At 45.9% G+C, this 18,246-nt stretch overlaps 1 protein-coding gene across 1 annotated transcript in view; it reads left to right on the plus strand.

Moving 5' to 3' along the window:
• The window catches only part of VPS45 (vacuolar protein sorting 45 homolog), a 73,013-nt gene that overhangs the window by 13,044 nt on the left and 41,723 nt on the right, over window positions 1–18,246 (plus strand). Inside the window, exons 4-10 of the mRNA XM_056137787.1 lie at window positions 2,274–2,353; window positions 6,046–6,114; window positions 6,217–6,354; window positions 7,215–7,325; window positions 9,713–9,847; window positions 10,266–10,379; window positions 11,379–11,546. Coding sequence (XP_055993762.1) covers window positions 2,274–2,353; window positions 6,046–6,114; window positions 6,217–6,354; window positions 7,215–7,325; window positions 9,713–9,847; window positions 10,266–10,379; window positions 11,379–11,546 — 815 coding nt within the window. The remainder of the gene's footprint in view (window positions 1–2,273; window positions 2,354–6,045; window positions 6,115–6,216; window positions 6,355–7,214; window positions 7,326–9,712; window positions 9,848–10,265; window positions 10,380–11,378; window positions 11,547–18,246) is intronic.

Consider the following 18,246-nt stretch of genomic DNA (forward strand, 5'->3'; position numbering starts at 1 on the left):
GTACTATCACTCAAGCCCTCTGCTTGGTGTGTTTGTATGTTTATAAGCTTCTGTCACTTATTTCGTTGTCCAGTACTTTATTATATATATTTTCGGTCTTCTAAAGCCCTGCTAACGTAAGCTTCTTTATTCTTTTAGCAAAAAAATAAGCTGACCTGGGGCCAAAATGATAGTTAAACAGGTAGGGCACGTGCCTTGAATGTGGTCGATCTGAATTTGATCCCCAGAACCTGGTGTGTTCCGCTGAGTCCCACCAGGAGTGATTCCAGAACCCATAGCGAGGAATAACCCCTGTGCACCACCAGATGTGCCCCATAACAGAATGAAGCAAACACACAAAACACCAAGCAGAGGTCTGGAGTAATAATACAGTGGGGAGGGCTCTTGCCTCAGTCGCCAGCACCTTGTGGTCCCATGACCTCCACCAGGAGTGATTCCAGACTGCAGAGCCAGGAGTAACCCCTGAGCATCCCTGGGTGTGCCCCCTCCAAAAGGAAAAAAAAAAGGTACGTGATTTAATTAGATTTGGATTCTAATAATTCTTACTCGTAGGATACTTCCTAGGAAGTGTTTTGTGCTTCCATTGATTAATTGGGACTTGAAAAAAAATGCTGATGTTCTGATTCCATCATTATGGTTCCTGGATTATTTCTGTGAGAAGAAATAATCCCTTACAGGGTTGGAGTGATAGCACAGCGGGTAGGGCGTTTGCCTTGCACGCAGCCAACATGACCGACACAGGTTCGATTCCCAGCATCCCATGTGGTCCCCTGAGCACCGCCAGGAGTAACTCCTGAGTGCAGAGCCAGGAGTAACCCATGTGCATCGCCGGGTGTGACCCAAAAAGCAAAAAAAAAAAAAAAGGAAAGGAAAGGAAGGGAGAGTAGGTGGGTGAATGAGTCCCTTGGTCATAGCAATAGTACAATGGGGAGGGCACTTGCCTTGTATGCAGCTGACCTGGGTCCATCCCTCTCATCTCATATGGTCCCTCAGGCCTGCCAGAAGTGACCCCTGGGTATAAAGCCAGGAATAACCCCTGAGCATTTCCAGGCGAGGCCCAAAAAACCAAGCAGAAAGAAATAGTCCCTCATTTCTGATTTTGTTAGGTGGTATACAGTTTGTATATAAAAGTTATATAGCTTCTGTAGAAAAGGACAAAAGCTTTTTTCTTCCTCTTTTAAAAGAAGGCACCTTCAGATGCCCTTCCCTGGCATCATTCAACGCCTAAAATTGTGGTTCTTTTGGAGTAGAATCATAAATTCTTGTTTTTATTTATTTATTTATTTATTTTTATTTATTTATTGAATCACTGTGGGAAAGGTTACAAAGCCTTCAGGTTTATGTCTCAGTCATGCAAATATCAAACACATTTCCCTTTACCAATACTTATTTTTTACCATGAAGAACCCCAATAAAGCCCCACCCCCCACCCCTCCCCGTCCCTGTGAGGCAGATGAATTCTAGTTAACACTCTATCTGCTTTGATTAGTAGAATCATAAATTCTTAATTCAAATTTGTTTTTGCATTCCCCTCTCTAAAAAACGTAATAATTAGGCTTTGCACATGTGTGTGTTTTAGATGTCTAGTGCTTCGTACCTGCCCCCGGTGCCAGGGTCCCCATCAGGCCCTGGCCAGCCGCCTTTCAGTCTCTCTTCCATTCTGTCTCCACCTGAGGGCTGGTTTCCTTGGGTTTTGCCTTTTCCTCTGCTGTTTCTTGGATCCCGTGTGTGAGTGAGGTCAGATGGCGCTTTCCTTTCTCCTCAGGACTTCCTCTGCGTAGCCTGACTCCCCCCAGTTCCATTCATTTGTAGCAGAAGACGAGTCCGATCTCGACATAGAAATAGTACATAGATCTGTTCAGATTAGTGTTTGTGTGTTCTCTGGCTAGATACTTAGGGGTGGAGTTACTAGATCGCAAAGTAGATCTATTTCTATAATTTTGAGAAATGCCCTTACTAATTTTCATGGAGAGTGAGCCAACTTACATTCATACCAGTAATATATAAGAATCCCTTGTTCTCTGCTCCTCAAACAGCACTCCCCGCCACACACACACACACACACACACACACACACACACACACACACACTTATGGATTCAAACTTATGTGTTATTCTTTGGAATTAGAAGGTGTTCCTTTTGTATGTGTGTTACAATAGATATTTAGTGTAATTGACTCCTCGGGCTTTTGTTGTCAGCCCATTTCTATGTCTGACGGCGGCACAGAAAATGCCCTTTGGGTCCACCACGGCTCTTGTGTATCTGTTTCAGATTTCAGTAATGTGATCAGCAAGAGCGACGTGAAGTCCTTAGCTGAAGCTGATGAGCAGGAAGTCGTGGCCGAAGTCCAGGTGAGCACGTTGGTCTTCCGACCTGTCTCTGAACCTTTTAACTAGCCAAGACCCAAAGTAAGGGAGTGCACAAGAGAAAGGAGGCCACTGCATCCGTACCGGGCAGTGGGACACGCTGAGCTCAGAGAGGATGGGGGTGGGTGGGAACAGAATGGAAGGCGTCATGGGAGCAGAGCCTGCGCCGGTCCGGGTTGGTGGCAGCGTTTTCCAGGCTGAAGCCAGAGTCTCATGCCACACTATGAGCATTGGTGGATTATGTCTCCGTGGACTATGCCTGCTTGGGAATAATAAGAAATAGTAGATGAGAACAAGAGGGCGGAGAGATGGCACAGCGGGGCGGGCACCTGCTTCGCATGCAGCCAACCTGGTTTCAGTCCCCAGCATCCCATGCAGACCCCTGAACCCCACCAGGAGTGATTCCTGAGCACAGAGTCAGGAGGAACCCCGGAGGACGGCCAGGTGTGGCCCCAAAAACTAAACAAAAAAAGATGTGAATGAGGGTTTTTCAAGTTCTTTAGTGGTTATCTTTACCATGAAGTAATAAACAGATCTTTGTCATGGCCAAAATTTGAAATAAAATACTCTGCATTTATATAATTGGTGGGGGGTGCATCAGGTGGTGATCAGGGGTCTTTCCTGGTCCTGCCTGGGCTCACGGTTTATTCCGTGGACTCTTCCTTTGTCCTCTAATTGCTGCATAAAAACTATATTAGAATGTATTATTGCCTTTTTCTTTCCTTTTTTTTTTTTTTTGGTTTTGTTTTGGGGCCACATCCTGCAGTGCTCAGGGGTTACTCCTGACTTTGCATTCAGGAATTACTCCTGGTGGTGCTCTGAGGACCATATGGGATGCCAGAGATCAAACCCAGGTCAGCCACATGCAAGACAGATGGAATTCTAATTCTAATTCTAATTCTAATTCTAATTCGCATTGGACTGTCACCCCTGTCTTTTTCTTTTTAAACACTTTAGGATTCTTGAGTACATTTATCACAGATGTTTGAACGTGTTTATCAGCTAAGTAAAGAATAGTGTATTCAGGTACAGCAGAGAAATAAGTTATAGAGGGCCTGCTTTGGGGACAGACTTAATGGGGGGTTGGGAAAATTGGAGATAATGGTGGTGAGAAGGTGCAGCGGTAGTGGGATTGATGTTGGTATGTTGAATGTCTATAACAAATAAATTAATTAATTAAAAAAAGAAATATTTTAAAATTTTAGAGCTGGAGTCATAGTGCATCGGTTCAGGCGTTTGACTTGCAGGTGGCCAACCCGGGCTCAATCCCCAGCATCCGATATGGTCCCCCAAGCACTACCAGGAGTAGTTTCTGAGTGCAGAGCCAGGAGTGGTCCCTGAGCATCGCTGGATGTGACCCAAACAGAAAAATAAAATTTTTAGAAGCTGAGGCCAGAGAGATAGCACAACAGGTAGGGTGCTTGCCTTACACACAGCTGACCTAGGTCGGACACCCTCATCATATATTGACCCCTGAGCACTGCCAGGTATAGCCCCCCAAAAAATAAAATAAAAATCTAGAAGGATAAGCTAGGTATTAATTTTTTAAATAGCTTCTTTTAATTTTTAAAATATTTTTTATTTTATTTTGATAAAGTTGTTCACAATATTTGATTACATTTAATATTCAAACACCAACCCCACCACCGTTACCCCTTCCTGTCATTTTATTTCCATCCTGAACTTCAAATCCTGCCCCCAAAGCAGAACTGAAATAATTTATTTTACATTGCTTGTTATGAATAATCCATTCAAAATGAGACCAAAAGGATGTTTTAGAGGAGAGTGTGTGAAGATTGTTGAATTTCACCCAGGAGCCATAAAGCCCTTCTATAAGAGATTAGTAATTAGTTTAACATGTTGTTAAAGGTTGAGCCTTACGTGCTTATATCCACACTGTAGCACTGTCCTCCCATTGTTCACTGATTTGCGCGAGCGGACCCAGTAACGTCTCCATTGTGAGACCTGTTACTATGTTTGGCATATCCAGTACATCAGGGGTAGCTTATATCTATATCTGTATAAATGTATTTCCCCCTAAGATTAATTGCCTTTTGCTTTAAACCCAGTCAACAATCAAATGTGGTGTGCTACTCTTGGTATATTCGTGGTGTAAACTATGAGATGATTTGCAGCCATGCAGCCCAGGAATAGATTGACTCATGGGTGCGGCTGGTCGGAACGTGTGGAGAGTGGCAGTGAACATGGCTCGGTTGAGTTCTGGAGGTTTCCGGCTGCTGGGGCAGGCTCCGTTGGGGCAGGGAGGGGCCTCGTCCATCCGCTCTGGATTGCCACAAATGAAACGGCCTGGTGCGGGGTCTGGTGGCATGAATAACCTCTCTTTTTTTTTTTTGGCTCTGCCCCTCTCGGAGAGCCCAGCAAGCTACTGAGAGTATCTCGCCCGCATGACAGAGCCTGGCAAGCTACCCATGACGTATTCGATATGCCAAACACAGTAACAAGTCTCACAATGGAGACGTTACTGGCCCACTCGAGCAAATCAATGAACAACAGGAGGACAGTGCAGTGCAGTGCAGTGCTTTTTGGGTCACACCCGGCGATGCACAGGGGTTACTCCTGGCTCATGCACTCAGGAATTAATCCTGGCGGTGCTCAGGGGACCTGGGAATCGATGCTGGGATTCTGGGAATTGAACCCGGATCTGCCATGTGCAAGGCAAACGCTCTACCTGCTGTGCTGTCACTCCAGCCCCATGAATAGCCTCTTTTAAATCACATCCTCTCTCATGAAAATACACCACAAAGGTTTTTTTTGATGGGTGTAACATTATATATTCTGTTAATGTTTTTTTTTTTTATTTTTATTTTTTAACATTTATTTATTTTATTACTTTTTTTTTCTTTTGGGGTCACACCTGGTGATACACAGGGGTTACTCCTGGCTCTGAAGTCAGGAATCACCCCTGGGGGTGCTCAGGGGACCATATGGGATGTTGGGAATCGAACCTGGGTCGGCCGAGTGCAAGGCAAGCGCCCCACCCGCTGTGCTATTGCTCCAGCCCCTAGTGTTTTATTTTTACTAAATAGTAAGCATGCATAGAGTTCTCCAGAGATAAGTGTATAGCTTTATTACCTTTTCGGTTCACAAAAAGATTTATTTTTACTCTTCCATAATTTTTAAAAATTCTCCCACATTGGCCATTGTTGCTCAGGTGTAAATTGTTAATATTTCCTACCTGTATTTCCTTATGTTGATGACATCATAGAGTGGCATAGCAGATAAAACTCTCACTTGATGGGGCTGGAGCTATATATAGCACAACAGGGAGACCGTTTGGGGTTCGGTCCCCGGCATCCCATATGGTCCTCTGAGCACCGGCAGGACTAATTCCTGACTAATTCCAGAGGCGGGGTATGACCCAAAAAGCCAAATAAATAAATAAATAAGTATCGGGCTAGAGCGATAGCAGAGCAGGTAGGGCGTTTGCCTTGCACGGCGGCCGACCTGGGTTCAATTCCCAGCATCTCATATGGTCTCCCGAGCACCGCCAGGAGTAATTCCTGAGTGCAGAGCCAGGAGTAACCCCTGAGCATCTCTGGGTGTGACCCAAGAAGCAATAAATAAATAAAGTAAATAAATATGTTTTTGAAAAAAGAAAACCTCTTACTTGGCACAACTGAAGTTCATGGATTGACTGATCTTGGTGTTTTTTGCAGGAATTTTACGGCGATTACATTGCAGTGAACCCACACTTGTTTTCCCTCAATATTCTGGGCTGCTGCCAGGTATGGTTAGACGGGGCTTTTCAGGTGGGAGCTAGTTCATCGAAGCAAAACTTTTGTAAGAGGAACTTCTAAGTGTCTTCTCTGAATAAATGTTTTGTTAAGGGTCGAAATTGGGATCCAGCCCAGCTGTCCAGGACGACACAGGGCCTGACGGCTCTTCTTCTGTCTCTGAAGAAATGCCCCATGATCCGCTACCAGCTTTCCTCAGATGCGGCCAAGAGACTTGCTGAGTGTGTCAAGGTACCACACGCCAACCCACAGTCCCAGAGGGAAGGGTGCACATGGCCTTTGACATTCATTTCCTTAGAATCTCAAAAAGTAGACAGATACTTTCTTTATGGAGATGGTGGATTAGGTTTACTGGCAAACTGGTATTTGTAATTCAAATCAAAAGCAACCAATGGAGCGAAGATTCTTAGGTTTAAACCAAGAAGTCTGTACCATCTACTTCGCTCTGGTTAAACCGTTTGTAAAATGGAGTTTTAAGTCCTCATCTTCGAATAAAATGTGATCAAATTTTGTAATGCTTGTTTTTTGTTTGGCTTTGAGTCATATCCAGCAGTGCTGAGGGGTTTCTCCAGGCTTTGCACTCAGGAATGACTCCCGGCAGGGATCAGGGGACCATGTGGGGAGCCGGAAGTCGACCTTGGTTAGGTCGGCCTGGTGCAAGGCACAAGCTCTACTCTGCTAGCTCTGGCCTGGAATTTTGTAGAGGTCTTCTTTGTTTATGTTTAGTATCTTTGGTTTTAGAGCCGTACATGGTGATGCTCAGGGGTTATTCCTGGCTGTGCACTCAGGGGGTGCTCCTGGTGGTGAACAGGAGACCACCTGGGGTTCCAGGGATTGAACCTGGATGGCTGCATGCAAGGCAGATGCCCTCCCAGCTGTACTGCTGTTCCGGCCCCTTAAACCCTTGTTTGCTTTTGTGCTTTTAAATCCTTGCGTGGGAAGTCTATGAAGATACAAAATGCTGTTATTGCTAAACGCACTTTAAATTTTTTTCTATTTATTTCTCTAATCTCCTTTTTATGTTTTTCTATGTAAATGAAATCTACCTGCAACTGATTAATTGGGTGACCAAACTGCCTCTCTCCCTTCAGCAAGTGATAACGAAAGAATACGAATTGTTTGAGTTCCGCCGGACGGAAGTCCCTCCGCTGCTGCTCATTTTGGACCGCTGCGACGATGCCATCACTCCGCTGCTGAACCAGGTAGAGCCTGTCGGAGTCGGGCTGGCCACCAGAGCTCGCGGCCTCCGTGCTCAGTCATTCTTGCTTGAACCTCCGCTTCCAGGTGTTTCGGTGTCACTCTCCTCCCAGCCTGTGTCATCTCTGCCTCCTCCTTCTGCTCCTCCCCCTGCCCCCTCTGCCAGGCTCCCCAACCTCCGGCTGGGATTCTGCTTTTCCAGGTCCTGTCTCATCTTTCCCAGCATCACGTCCGTTACTTCGTCCCCTGGTCTCTTTGTGGGAATACCGCTAGGGTCATCTGCTCGATCCCCCACTTTGAAATTTCTTTCCATGACTGCATTTTTCCAGACATGTGCTGTCAAACTGCTTTTCCCCACGCTTGTGCTCTGAGCCTTTGATGCCTGGCTTAAAAACCCTTATGGGTTCCTATTTCCATCCAGGTTTAAGTAAAAACTCCCGAAGTTCATACTTCAGGAAGAACCTTCATAATCCGGGTCCGATATCCTAGAAAAACTCTAGCTCATGGCTCTGCATTCATGCACCATGGTTTCCTGACATTTTGTTCATGTTCAGACCATTGCCAGAGTGCTGGGATTTGTTTTTTAATTTAATATTTCTTTTATATCCCCATGGTTTGCCAAATTGTTCGTAATATAGTTGTTACAGGGATTAACTGTCCCACTGCCAGTCCCACTGCCAGGGTGATTATTTCCTGACCCCCTGTGTCATTCATCCTTCAGCCCTTGCTGTCTCACCTGTGTTCTCCTGTGCTCTTGCAAATGGCAGCTGCTGATAGTGTGCTTCTGGATTTGTAGGGAAAAGTACGTTCCCTATTTTAGGTTTCCCCAACCTGTGGCTGTGACATGCAGCTTCTGTGTAAGATAACTCCCTGTTTCCAAAGTTGAAAGTAGCTTTTGTTTACGAAGAAATGCTGGATAATATCAAGAAGCAGAAATAAGAATTGCCAGTGACTCTTATTTCCCAAAGAAAAGCAACCATTCATTCAATAGAATCCACTTCGGATCTGCTATTTATTAATCACTTCGGATAAGAGGTTAAAAGATGTGTTGTCTCTCTGGGGCCTCTGGGAGGGAAGGAAAAGCCCTCAAGCCACTGAGTGAGTGAGGGCAGGACTGAAGCACGTGCCTGTCTGCGGAAGCATCAGAATTCTCTTGTTCCTTATTTTATTGTTCCTTTTCTTTTCTTTCTTTCTTTCTTTCTTCTTTATTTTAAATGTCCTAATGAAGTAATGAGGTATTGTGTTTTGTTTTGTTTTTTTCAAGTATTCTTTGGCAAATATTTTGTTTGTTTGCTTGGGGGCCACATCCGGCATTACTCAGGGCTTATTTTTGGCTCTGCACTCAGGGTTCACTCTTGGTAGGGCTCAGGGGACTATCTGGGTTGCCCAGGATCGAACCCTGGCAGCTGTGTGCAAGGCAAGCCTTGCTTACAACCTCACTCACTGTACTATCTTTCCAGACCCTCTTCAGTTGGCTACTGTTTTAGGAAAGAAAGCAGCTTGTATAACCTCTTAGATCTAGATTGCTAAAAATGAAATATACATATATAAATATGTCTGGTTACTTAAATTCTAGGTTTAGTTGTAATTTGGTGGGAAATACTGTTTCTTCTTATGAACCCATGATCAACTGTATCTCTCTCTGTCAGTGGTGAGAAGATCAAACTTGGAGGTTTTCCCTTTCCGGCTTTATTAAATAAGTCCCCGATTTGTCAGGCTAGAAAATAATCCTCAACGGTCATGGTAACGGTCCTCCCGTTATTCATCGATTTGCTCAAGCGGGCCCAGTAACGTCTCCATCGTGAGACTTGTTGTTACTGTGTTTGGCATATCGAATACATCACTCACATTAAATAAAATATAAAATGAAACGGATTCAGAGGCAAGCTTCTGAACTATGTGTGTTTTCATTGACTCATGGGACTTTTTTTCTGTTATTATTAGGGTTCTCAGGGTAAATATAGCGCCTCTCAGATCAGCAAGCACACCCTCGTGGTGTAGAAAAACCACAGAAGCGTGCAGGAAATGGTGCGACTTGAAACTGCAGTGCCAATAGGTCCCAAAATATACTCATTTCAGAGGCAAAAGCCAGAGCTAGTGATAGGTCTAAATTGTTTTCTTTATGTTCAGAATACCAGTCTTCCTGCCCTTTCTACAAAGGTATGAAATCTAAAGTATTTTGACATGTGACTGTTTCACCAACTACAATAACAAGCTGGGTGCTTAGTATAAAGTATTCCTAAAATATGGGGGGAAATGGAATGAAAATGGAGAACCTCCACGTCAAGAGGACTAGCTACTAGGTCTGCTTTCGGTCTTTGCTTTTGTGAACATTTACCATTTTGGTTTTTTGTCAGTTACCAATTGTTTTTTGTCACCGACCTTTATTTAGTGGACCTACCAGGCCATGGTTCATGAACTCCTGGGGATTAACAACAATCGAATCGACCTTTCCCGAGTGCCGGGGATCAGTAAAGACCTCCGAGAGGTGGTCCTGTCTGCTGAGAACGATGAATTCTATGCTAACGTAAGTGGTTAACATTTTCTCACACTGCCTTTCAGTTTTTCTCTTTTCCCTACAAAGGTCAGGATTGACTTGTCAGGGTGAGAGCAGGTCTGGGATTTCGTGTGGACCAAGGATCGATTGAAAAAGGCAGTCTGCATGCCGGGTGCCTCGTGGAAGCAGAAGGCTAGGGTGCTGACCTGCTAGCACTTTTTTTTCCCTACTTTAAAAATCATGAGCCCTCTTTTGTAGCCCATTGTGGGAATAATGATGGCATTCATTCCTCACATTCTGGCCGCTGTCCAGATTTGGTAATCGTAATGGAATTTTCGTGCCCTTTCCTTCTGACCACGTTCAGAATTCTTCTCTTGGAAATTGTGTGCAAGTTAGGCTAATGATGTATTAGGCTGATGATGTATCTACGTCACTTCCTTTTTCACAGAACATGTACCTGAACTTTGCAGAGATTGGTAGCAACATAAAGAATCTCATGGAGGACTTCCAGAAGCGGAAACCAAAAGAACAGCAGAAGCTAGAGTCAATAGCAGACATGAAGGTAAATTGAACGTGTGCATGAGTGACTAACGTATATAACAGGTACAAAATGTGCAAGACTTTGGGTCTGTTCATGCAGGCGACATCTCTGGGATACTCTGGGTCTTCCCCTCCGTTCATTCTGTTTGATTTGAGATTATGTTCCGTGATAGTTCTCTTAGCAAACATCCTAGTGAAAATTTCATAAGAAACCATGTGCTTCTTTTCATTCTTTAGTGATATTTCGACACTCTTAAGACTGTATTGGGTTGGGGGCCGGAGTACGGTGGGTAGGGCCTTTGTCTTGCGTGCAGCTGACCCAGGTTCAATCCCCGGCGTCCCATATGGTCCCCCAAGCACTGCCAGGAGTAATTCCTGAGCACAGAGCCAGGAATAACCCCTGAGCATCGCTGGGTGTGACTCAAGAGAAAAAAAAAAAAAGACTGTTGGATTGGAGAGATAGAACAGGAGTAATGGTCTTGTTTTTCATTCTTTTTAATGCATTTCACCTGGGACCAACCCCCTGGACCCTGTTGGGTTCCCCAGTCCCTGGCCAGGAGCAATCCCTGAGATAAGAGCCAGAGTTAAAGCCCTGAGCTAGCCAAGTATGGCCCAAAAAATAAACAAGAAAAGAGACTCCATATACTGTACCAGTTTTTCTCTTTTTAAGTGTAACAAAATGCCACGTTAGGGCTGGAGCGATAGCACAGGAGGTAGGGTATTTGCCTTGCATGCAGTCAACCTAGGTTCAATTCCTGACATCTCATATGGTCCCCCAAGCACCGCCAGGAGTAATTCCTGAGTGCAGAACTAGGAGTAACCCCTGGGCATTGCCTGATGTGACCCAAAGAGCAAAAAAAAAAAAAAAAATAGCCAAGTGATGAAAAGTTGTACCACCTTTCTCCGGGGATATGAACAATTCACTAATCCCTCCCTCTGCCCCAGTGTTCTGCATCACACTTGCCTGACCTTCCTCAGAATTAACAGAATCCCTGTGTCCTGTTGATGATCCCCGTGACAGGCCTTTGTTGAGAATTACCCGCAGTTCAAGAAGATGTCTGGGACTGTGTCAAAGCACGTGACCGTCGTCGGGGAGCTGTCTCGGCTGGTCAGTGACCGGAGCCTGCTGGAGGTGTCGGAAGTCGAGCAAGAGCTGGCCTGTCAGAATGACCACTCCAGTGCCCTCCAGGTATCTCTTAAGTCTCATGAGATGGGCAGCTAACGTAGAAGGCACAGTGCCAGGTTGAACAAGAGATTTAAAGACACAGGATCCTGCTTCGCCAACATAGACTCTGTAGACTTATAAGAAGTTGAGACAAAAATACAAATTACAGGGGTTGGAGTGATAGGGACAGCAGATATCTCCAAGCTGGACCCCCAACGTTCCATATTGTTTCCTGAGCACCACCAGGACTGATTCCTGAGTGCAGAGCCAGAAGTAAGGCCTGAGTATCACCAGAAATCACCCCAAAAAACAAAAAACAAACAAACAAACAAAAAAGGAATATAGATTATAGGGACCGGAGCAATATTACAGCTCTTAGGGCACTGGGCTTGCACTCAACTGACCTGCACTCAATCCAGGGCATCCCATATGGTCCCAGGAGCACCTCCAGGAATAATTCCTGAGTGCAGAGCCAGAAGTAAGCCCTGTGCACCACCGGGTGTGGCCCCAAGCACCCCCAAAATAATACATAACCCTATAAGGCAAGAGGGAAAAATTAGAGTTTAGTTGAAGGGATAGCAAAGCAAGTGAGAAGAAACCCTTGCAGTATTGAAGATAATATTTAGTGGAGTAAAAATTGTGATACTTGACGATGTCACTGTCACTGTCCTCCCGTTGTTCATCGATTTTCTCAAGCGGGCCCAGTAACGTCTCTATTGTGAGACTTTGTTGTTACTGGGTTTGGCATATTGAATACGTCACGGGGAGCTTGCCAGGCTTTGCCATGCGGGCGAGATACTCTCGGTAGCTTGCCGGGCTCTCCGAGAGGGGCGGAGGAATCGAACTCAGGTCGGCCATGTTGGCTACATGCAAGGCAAACGCCCTACCTGCTGTGCTATCGTGATAACTGAGTTTATGAGGAATGTTTTCTTTGATAAGGTGACATTAAGATGCACCATAAAGGATGACTAGAATCTGGAGAAGGATTTTCATTAGGGATAGGTAAATGCCCTCCCGTTGATCGTCGATTTGCTCGAGCGGGCCCAGTAACGTCTCCATTGGAGACTTTGTTGTTACTGTGTCTGGCATATCGAATACTCTCGGTAGCTTGCCGGGCTCTCCGAGAGGGGCGGAGGAATCGAACTCGGGTCGGCCATGTTGGCCGCGTGTAAGGCGAACGCCCTACCCGCTGTGCTATCGCTAGGGATAATAGTCAAAAATGGGATGCAGAAATATGCAGGAAATAATAAACAATTTGACCTCTAAAAGTGGATGTGGAAGAGAAATAAGAGAGAAAATTGAATTGATAAACAGGAACCAGTTTATAAAATGTGTAAGAGGGATCTGGATTCGGGGCTGGAGCGATAGCACAGCGGGGAGGGCGTTTGCCTTGCACGCAGCCGACCCAGGTTCGATTCCCAGCATCCCATATGGTCCCCTGAGCACCGCCAGGAGTAATTCCTGAGTGCAGAGCCAGGAGTAACCCCTGTGCATCGCCGGGTGTGACCCAAAAAGCAAAAAAAAAAGAGGAATCTGGATTGCTGTGTGAGGCAGAGCCTACTCTAAGGGCTGATGAAAGCAGTGCTCGAGGGTATTTCATCTCGCAAGGATGTTTTGGAAGTCAAAAAGAATGAAGACAGGAAAGCTGGTAGTTTCAGGGAAGGGAAAAATGTTCAGAAAGACAAATCTGAGAGATATTTCAAAGGCGAAAACAACATGTTGGTTACCGATGAGATCTACAAGTAACAGTCAATATAATAGTCAGTTTAATAGTCAAAGCCAGAACAAGTCCTGAGAAATGACAACACGTGTTGCGAACAAGAGATTTGGGGGAATATGCCGTTTTCTTTCTTTGTATTTTTTGTTTCTTGTTTGTTGGGTCACACCCAGCAGTGCTCAGGGCTCACTCCTGACGCTGTGCACACGGTTCACTCCTGGCAGAGTTTGGGGAACTGTAAATGGTGCTGGCGATTGAACCTGGGTCCGGTGCGTGCAAGGCAAGTGGCTTTACCACTGTACCTCTCTCTGGCCCCCAGGAAGCCATTCTAAGTCAAGAAGCACATTTCCTATTAATAAGACCCTGTATTCTAAAGCAGAGTCTCTCCCCTTTCCCTGCTGCAGTTTTACTTGACTTTATACAGCAAAGCAAAAACAGTATAATGGGGGCTGGAGTGATAGCAGATCGGGTAGGGCGTTTGCCTTGCACGCGGCCGACCCGGGTTCGATTCCCAGCGTCCCATATGGTCCCCTGAGCACCGCCAGGAGTAACTCCTGAGTGCAGAGCCAGTAGTAACCCCTGTGCACTGCCAGGTGTGACCCAAAAAGCAAAAAAAAAAAAAAAAGTATAATGGAAACAGCAGCAGAGTCCGAGGCAAGGCTCGTGGCTCGTGCCCATCTCCTCAAACCAAGTTTCTCTTAGGGACAGTGCTTACTCAGCCCAAGACTTCAGAATCAGCATTTCAAACTTTTAGATTGTTAGGAGGACTCAGGGAGAGATGTCAGCAGCTTCACACGTGACAGAGAAGCCCTAGGCAAACGTGGGTTCTCATCCTAGAAGTCTGATTTTTTTGCTCTATGGTACAGACAAAGAAAGGTCCTCCTTCACCTTTGATTGCTCTAGTAAGGCCAAGTTCCTCATTAAATGATCCCTTTTCATTTTTTTTGCTTTTTGGGTCACGCCCGGCGATGCTCAGGGGTTACTCCTGGCTCTGCACTCAGGAATTACTCCCGGCGGTGCTCAGGGGACCATATGGGATGCTGGGATTCGAACCTGGGTTGGCTGCGTGCAAGGCAAACGCCCTACCTGCTGTGCTATCGCTCCAGCCCCTGGTTTTTTATTTATTTTGGGGGGCCATACCCAGCGGTACTCAGGGCTTGCTCCTTGCTCTAACTAAATAAATATACAGTTTGAAACTATTACCTTCATTTGTCATATATATCTTTTTAATTATCCCTTGAAGATTTTCTTGCCTGTAGTAAAACCATTACACTTTTACTCTCAGTCGTTGATTTGGACTTTCCTATTATAAAGAATCTCTTTGGTGACATGTTTTAAGTAGTCTAATAAAGGGGATTTTGTTTCATTAACGCTCGGATGTCAGCGGCCTGACCCCTAGATGGGTCACAGCATTCCTCAGCTCGACCTTAGATCAGAGAGTAATGAATCGAAATTTTTGAGTAGAGATGCAGTTTGCTTTTTTTTGAATGGTAACTAGGCCATTGTTAGGGAGAAAAGCTCATTTATTGCTAAAACTTAATATTTCTAACGGCCACTTCTGATAGTTTATCCTAAAGACTAATAAAAGTTTGGCTCAGAAGGAATTTAATTGCAGTGTAGTACTATACTAATAGGCCCAGAAAAGACTCACTTGGCTTTTCTGTACCACAAAGAAGAATATCTCTCCTCAATAAAAAACCCTCATCCCTCCTGTTGTCTTCTCAGTGCATCTTCCCTGGGAGAAAGAACAAGTCTCTCAGGTGTCCGGCCTTGCTCAGAGCTCTTTTGCTCTCTCCTCTCAGAGGAGGCTTCTGTTTGAAGCTTGGACATGAGTTATGCCTAAGCCCTTGGACCTTTGACAATTTGGATGTGAAAAGGACTCAGCCATTTTATCAGTAAAAAAAAAACAAAAACAACTGTACTTGGGCTGGAGAGACGGTATTGTATGTAAAGTGCTGACTTTGCATGCCTCTGACCCAGGTTCAATCCCCAACACCATATATGGTCCCCTGAGCACCTCCAGGAGTGACCCCTGAGCACAGAGCCAGGATGAAAGTCTTCCAGATCCGGGGCTGCAGCGATAGTACAGTGAGGAGGGCGTTTGCCTTGCAAGTGGCCAATCAGGGTTTGATCCCAGGCATTCCATATGGTCCCCTGAGCAGCTCCACGAGTGATTCCTGGCTGAGGAATTCCGGAGTGCAGAGCCAAGAATAAACGCCGAGCATCGCTGGTGTGACCAAAAAAGCCAAAACATTAAAAAAAAAAAAAATTTTTTTTTAAAGAAAAAATAACGTCTCCCAGATCCTTTTTCTCCTCTTCTGTTACCCTGAAATTCTCAGATACTGATTCAGGTTTCCATGAGGGGAATGGTTCAAAATGAAGTCAGAAGGTAACGTGGCATGCAGGCTGACAGATAAGGCTGTTTCCCTGAGGACGTCTAGAGTCCAGAGAGAAGCAGGCGCTCACTCAGGCTCTCCTGAGGGGCCGAGCTTGCCACTGCCAGAGTCTGGCTGAGGTTCTCAGGGCTCAGTCAGCAGAGTCCTTTCCAAGTGACCTTGAGTCAGATCTGAGTCAAGTCTGAGTCAAGCCAGCCGGGGACACTGAATCCCAGCGCACCCATGAATCTCAAGGAGCAGAAATAGAAAAACAATCAAGGGTCAAAGTGTAGGCGAAGGTCATTCGCAAAGAAGTAGACGCTGCGGGTTCATGTCACAGCCAAGGACTGTCCCCAGGCCAGCTATGATTCATTTATGATTCATTTACTTAAATGGCAAAAAGACATTTATGATTCATTTGATTAAAAAGCAAGGGGGGCTGTGGCTGGAGCAATAGCACAGCGGGTGGGGTGTTTACCTTGCACACGGCCAACCCGGGTTCGATCCCCAGCATCCCATCTGGTCCCCCAAGCACTGCCAGGAGTAATTCCTGAGTGCATGAGCCAGGAGTGACCCCTGTGCAGCTCCGGGTGTGACCCAAAAAGCAAAAACAACAACAACAAAAACTTGGTTTCAGGGACCAGAGCTATAGTACAGTGAATAGGGCATTTGCCGTGCACGTGGCTGACCCAGGTTCAATCCACAGCATCCCATATGGTCCCCCAAGCACCGGAGTGATTCCTGAGTGCAGAGCCAGGAGTAACCCCAGAGCATTTCTGGGTGTGACCTAAAAAGAAAAAAAAAAAAGCAACAGGGGACACTTGCATTACACACAGCTTACCTGGCACATAGCCAACTGGGGTTCGAGTCTGAGCTGGGTTCTCATTCAGCAGTTCTCAGGGGCTTTTCCTGGCTCTGTGCTCAGAGTGACTCCTGACAGTCCTCTGGGGATCAGATGGGGTGCTGGGATTCAAACCAGGTTGCCCTCTACCATGTTAATCCTTGTGCCATCTATCTGGCTCTGAGTTTTGCGTACGTGTGTTTGCCTTCATGTCTTTTGGGACATTCTGCCAAGCCATGGACTAGAGAAAAAGAGGAAAGTTAGATAAAAGTAGACCACCTTCAAAAACCGTAAGCTGGAGTTCATGCACAATTCAATCAGCCTAATCAGTGCCCGCACGGCAGAGCCTGGCAAGCTCCCCGTGACGTATTCGATATGCCAGACACAGTAACAACAAAGTCTCCAATGGAGACGTTACCGGGCCCGCTCGAGCAAATCGATGATCAACGGGAGGGCCTTTACCTTTACCTTTAATCAGTGCCTGAATAAATAGCAGTACTCCTACACTAAAAAAAAAAAAAGGTAGACCACCTTCAGGTGAAGACACTTCCCTTGTACGCAGCCCGTCGGATTTGATCCCCGGCATCCCATATTGTTCTGTGCTCCACCAGGAGTGATCCCTGAGTGCAGAGTAGGAGTAGTCACTGTGTGGCCCCAAAACTAAAAAATAATTTAAAATAGAACACTTTAAATCTAAATAACTAAAAGACTAGAAAAAAGAAATCTATATAGAGCGTGTTAATCATAACACGAAAAACAGTAGTAGGTGGGGCTGTGACTCAGTGGGCCAGCACCGGCCCCTCGTGCGTGAGGCTCTGGGTTGGATTCCCAGCAACTCCCAGGCCCCTGAGCAGCAGCAGGAATATCCCCGAGCACTAGACCAGAAGCTGCCCCCGAGCTCTGCCAGTTGAGGCCCGAACAGACTCACCACCACCACACGCACCCCCAAAAAGGTAATAACAACCTGAATAAAATTATTACCACAGTTAAAGTCTTCACTGGTCTAGAAGTAGGCTCAGTCTTCAGACCTGTATTCTCGGCACCCATTTCATTTGTCTGGAAAAAGGGTCTTGGAAATGTTTGCTTCTCCTAGACAGAGTTTGATCAAACGAATACGCCATGGGGGTAGCAGCGCCTTCCTTCTGCTCTCTCACCCAGAGGGGTTTTTCTGCTCCCTTTCCGTTTGTACCTGCTGTTTCCTAACTTCAGGCTTCACAGATGGAAAGTCAGGAGCCTCTCGGAGCCCCGGCGGCAGCTCGCAGAAAATGCTGCTGTTTGGTGTTTTTGAACTTTGGAGTTTGGGGTTTTGTTTTCTTTTTGTCTGGGAACCTGGGAACCTGACGGCGTTCGGGGGCTGCCCGCAGAAAACAGTTCGGTAGGAATATCATTCATTTTACAATGGACACGTTGGCAAAGTTCCCTCTTTCCATGCTCCTCGTAGAAACGTGGGGGGAGATGATCTCGAAGCCAGCTAGCCCTCAGTGTGATGCTGGCAGGATTCTGCCTCAGGAGCTAGGAATGCCTCAGAGAAAGATACTTCTGGAAGCCCATATCGACAGCGCAGCGGCGAGGGCATTTGCCTTGCACACAGCCGACCCAGGTCCCATCCGCAGCATCCTCTGTGGTCCTCTTAGCACTGCCAGGAGTGATCCCTGAGCACAGAGCCAGGAGTAACCCCTGAGCATCACTGAGTGTGGCCCCCAAATTAAAAACAGCAAAATAGTACTTGTTGTGAAAGCCCAGTTCCTCCACATCACTCAAGGGAAGCAGGTCAAGTGTCCACTTTCTCTG

Source organism: Sorex fumeus, unplaced genomic scaffold (genome assembly GCF_029834395.1).
Source record: "Sorex fumeus unplaced genomic scaffold, SorFum_2.1 ptg000001l, whole genome shotgun sequence".
NCBI lineage: Eukaryota > Metazoa > Chordata > Mammalia > Eulipotyphla > Soricidae > Sorex > Sorex fumeus.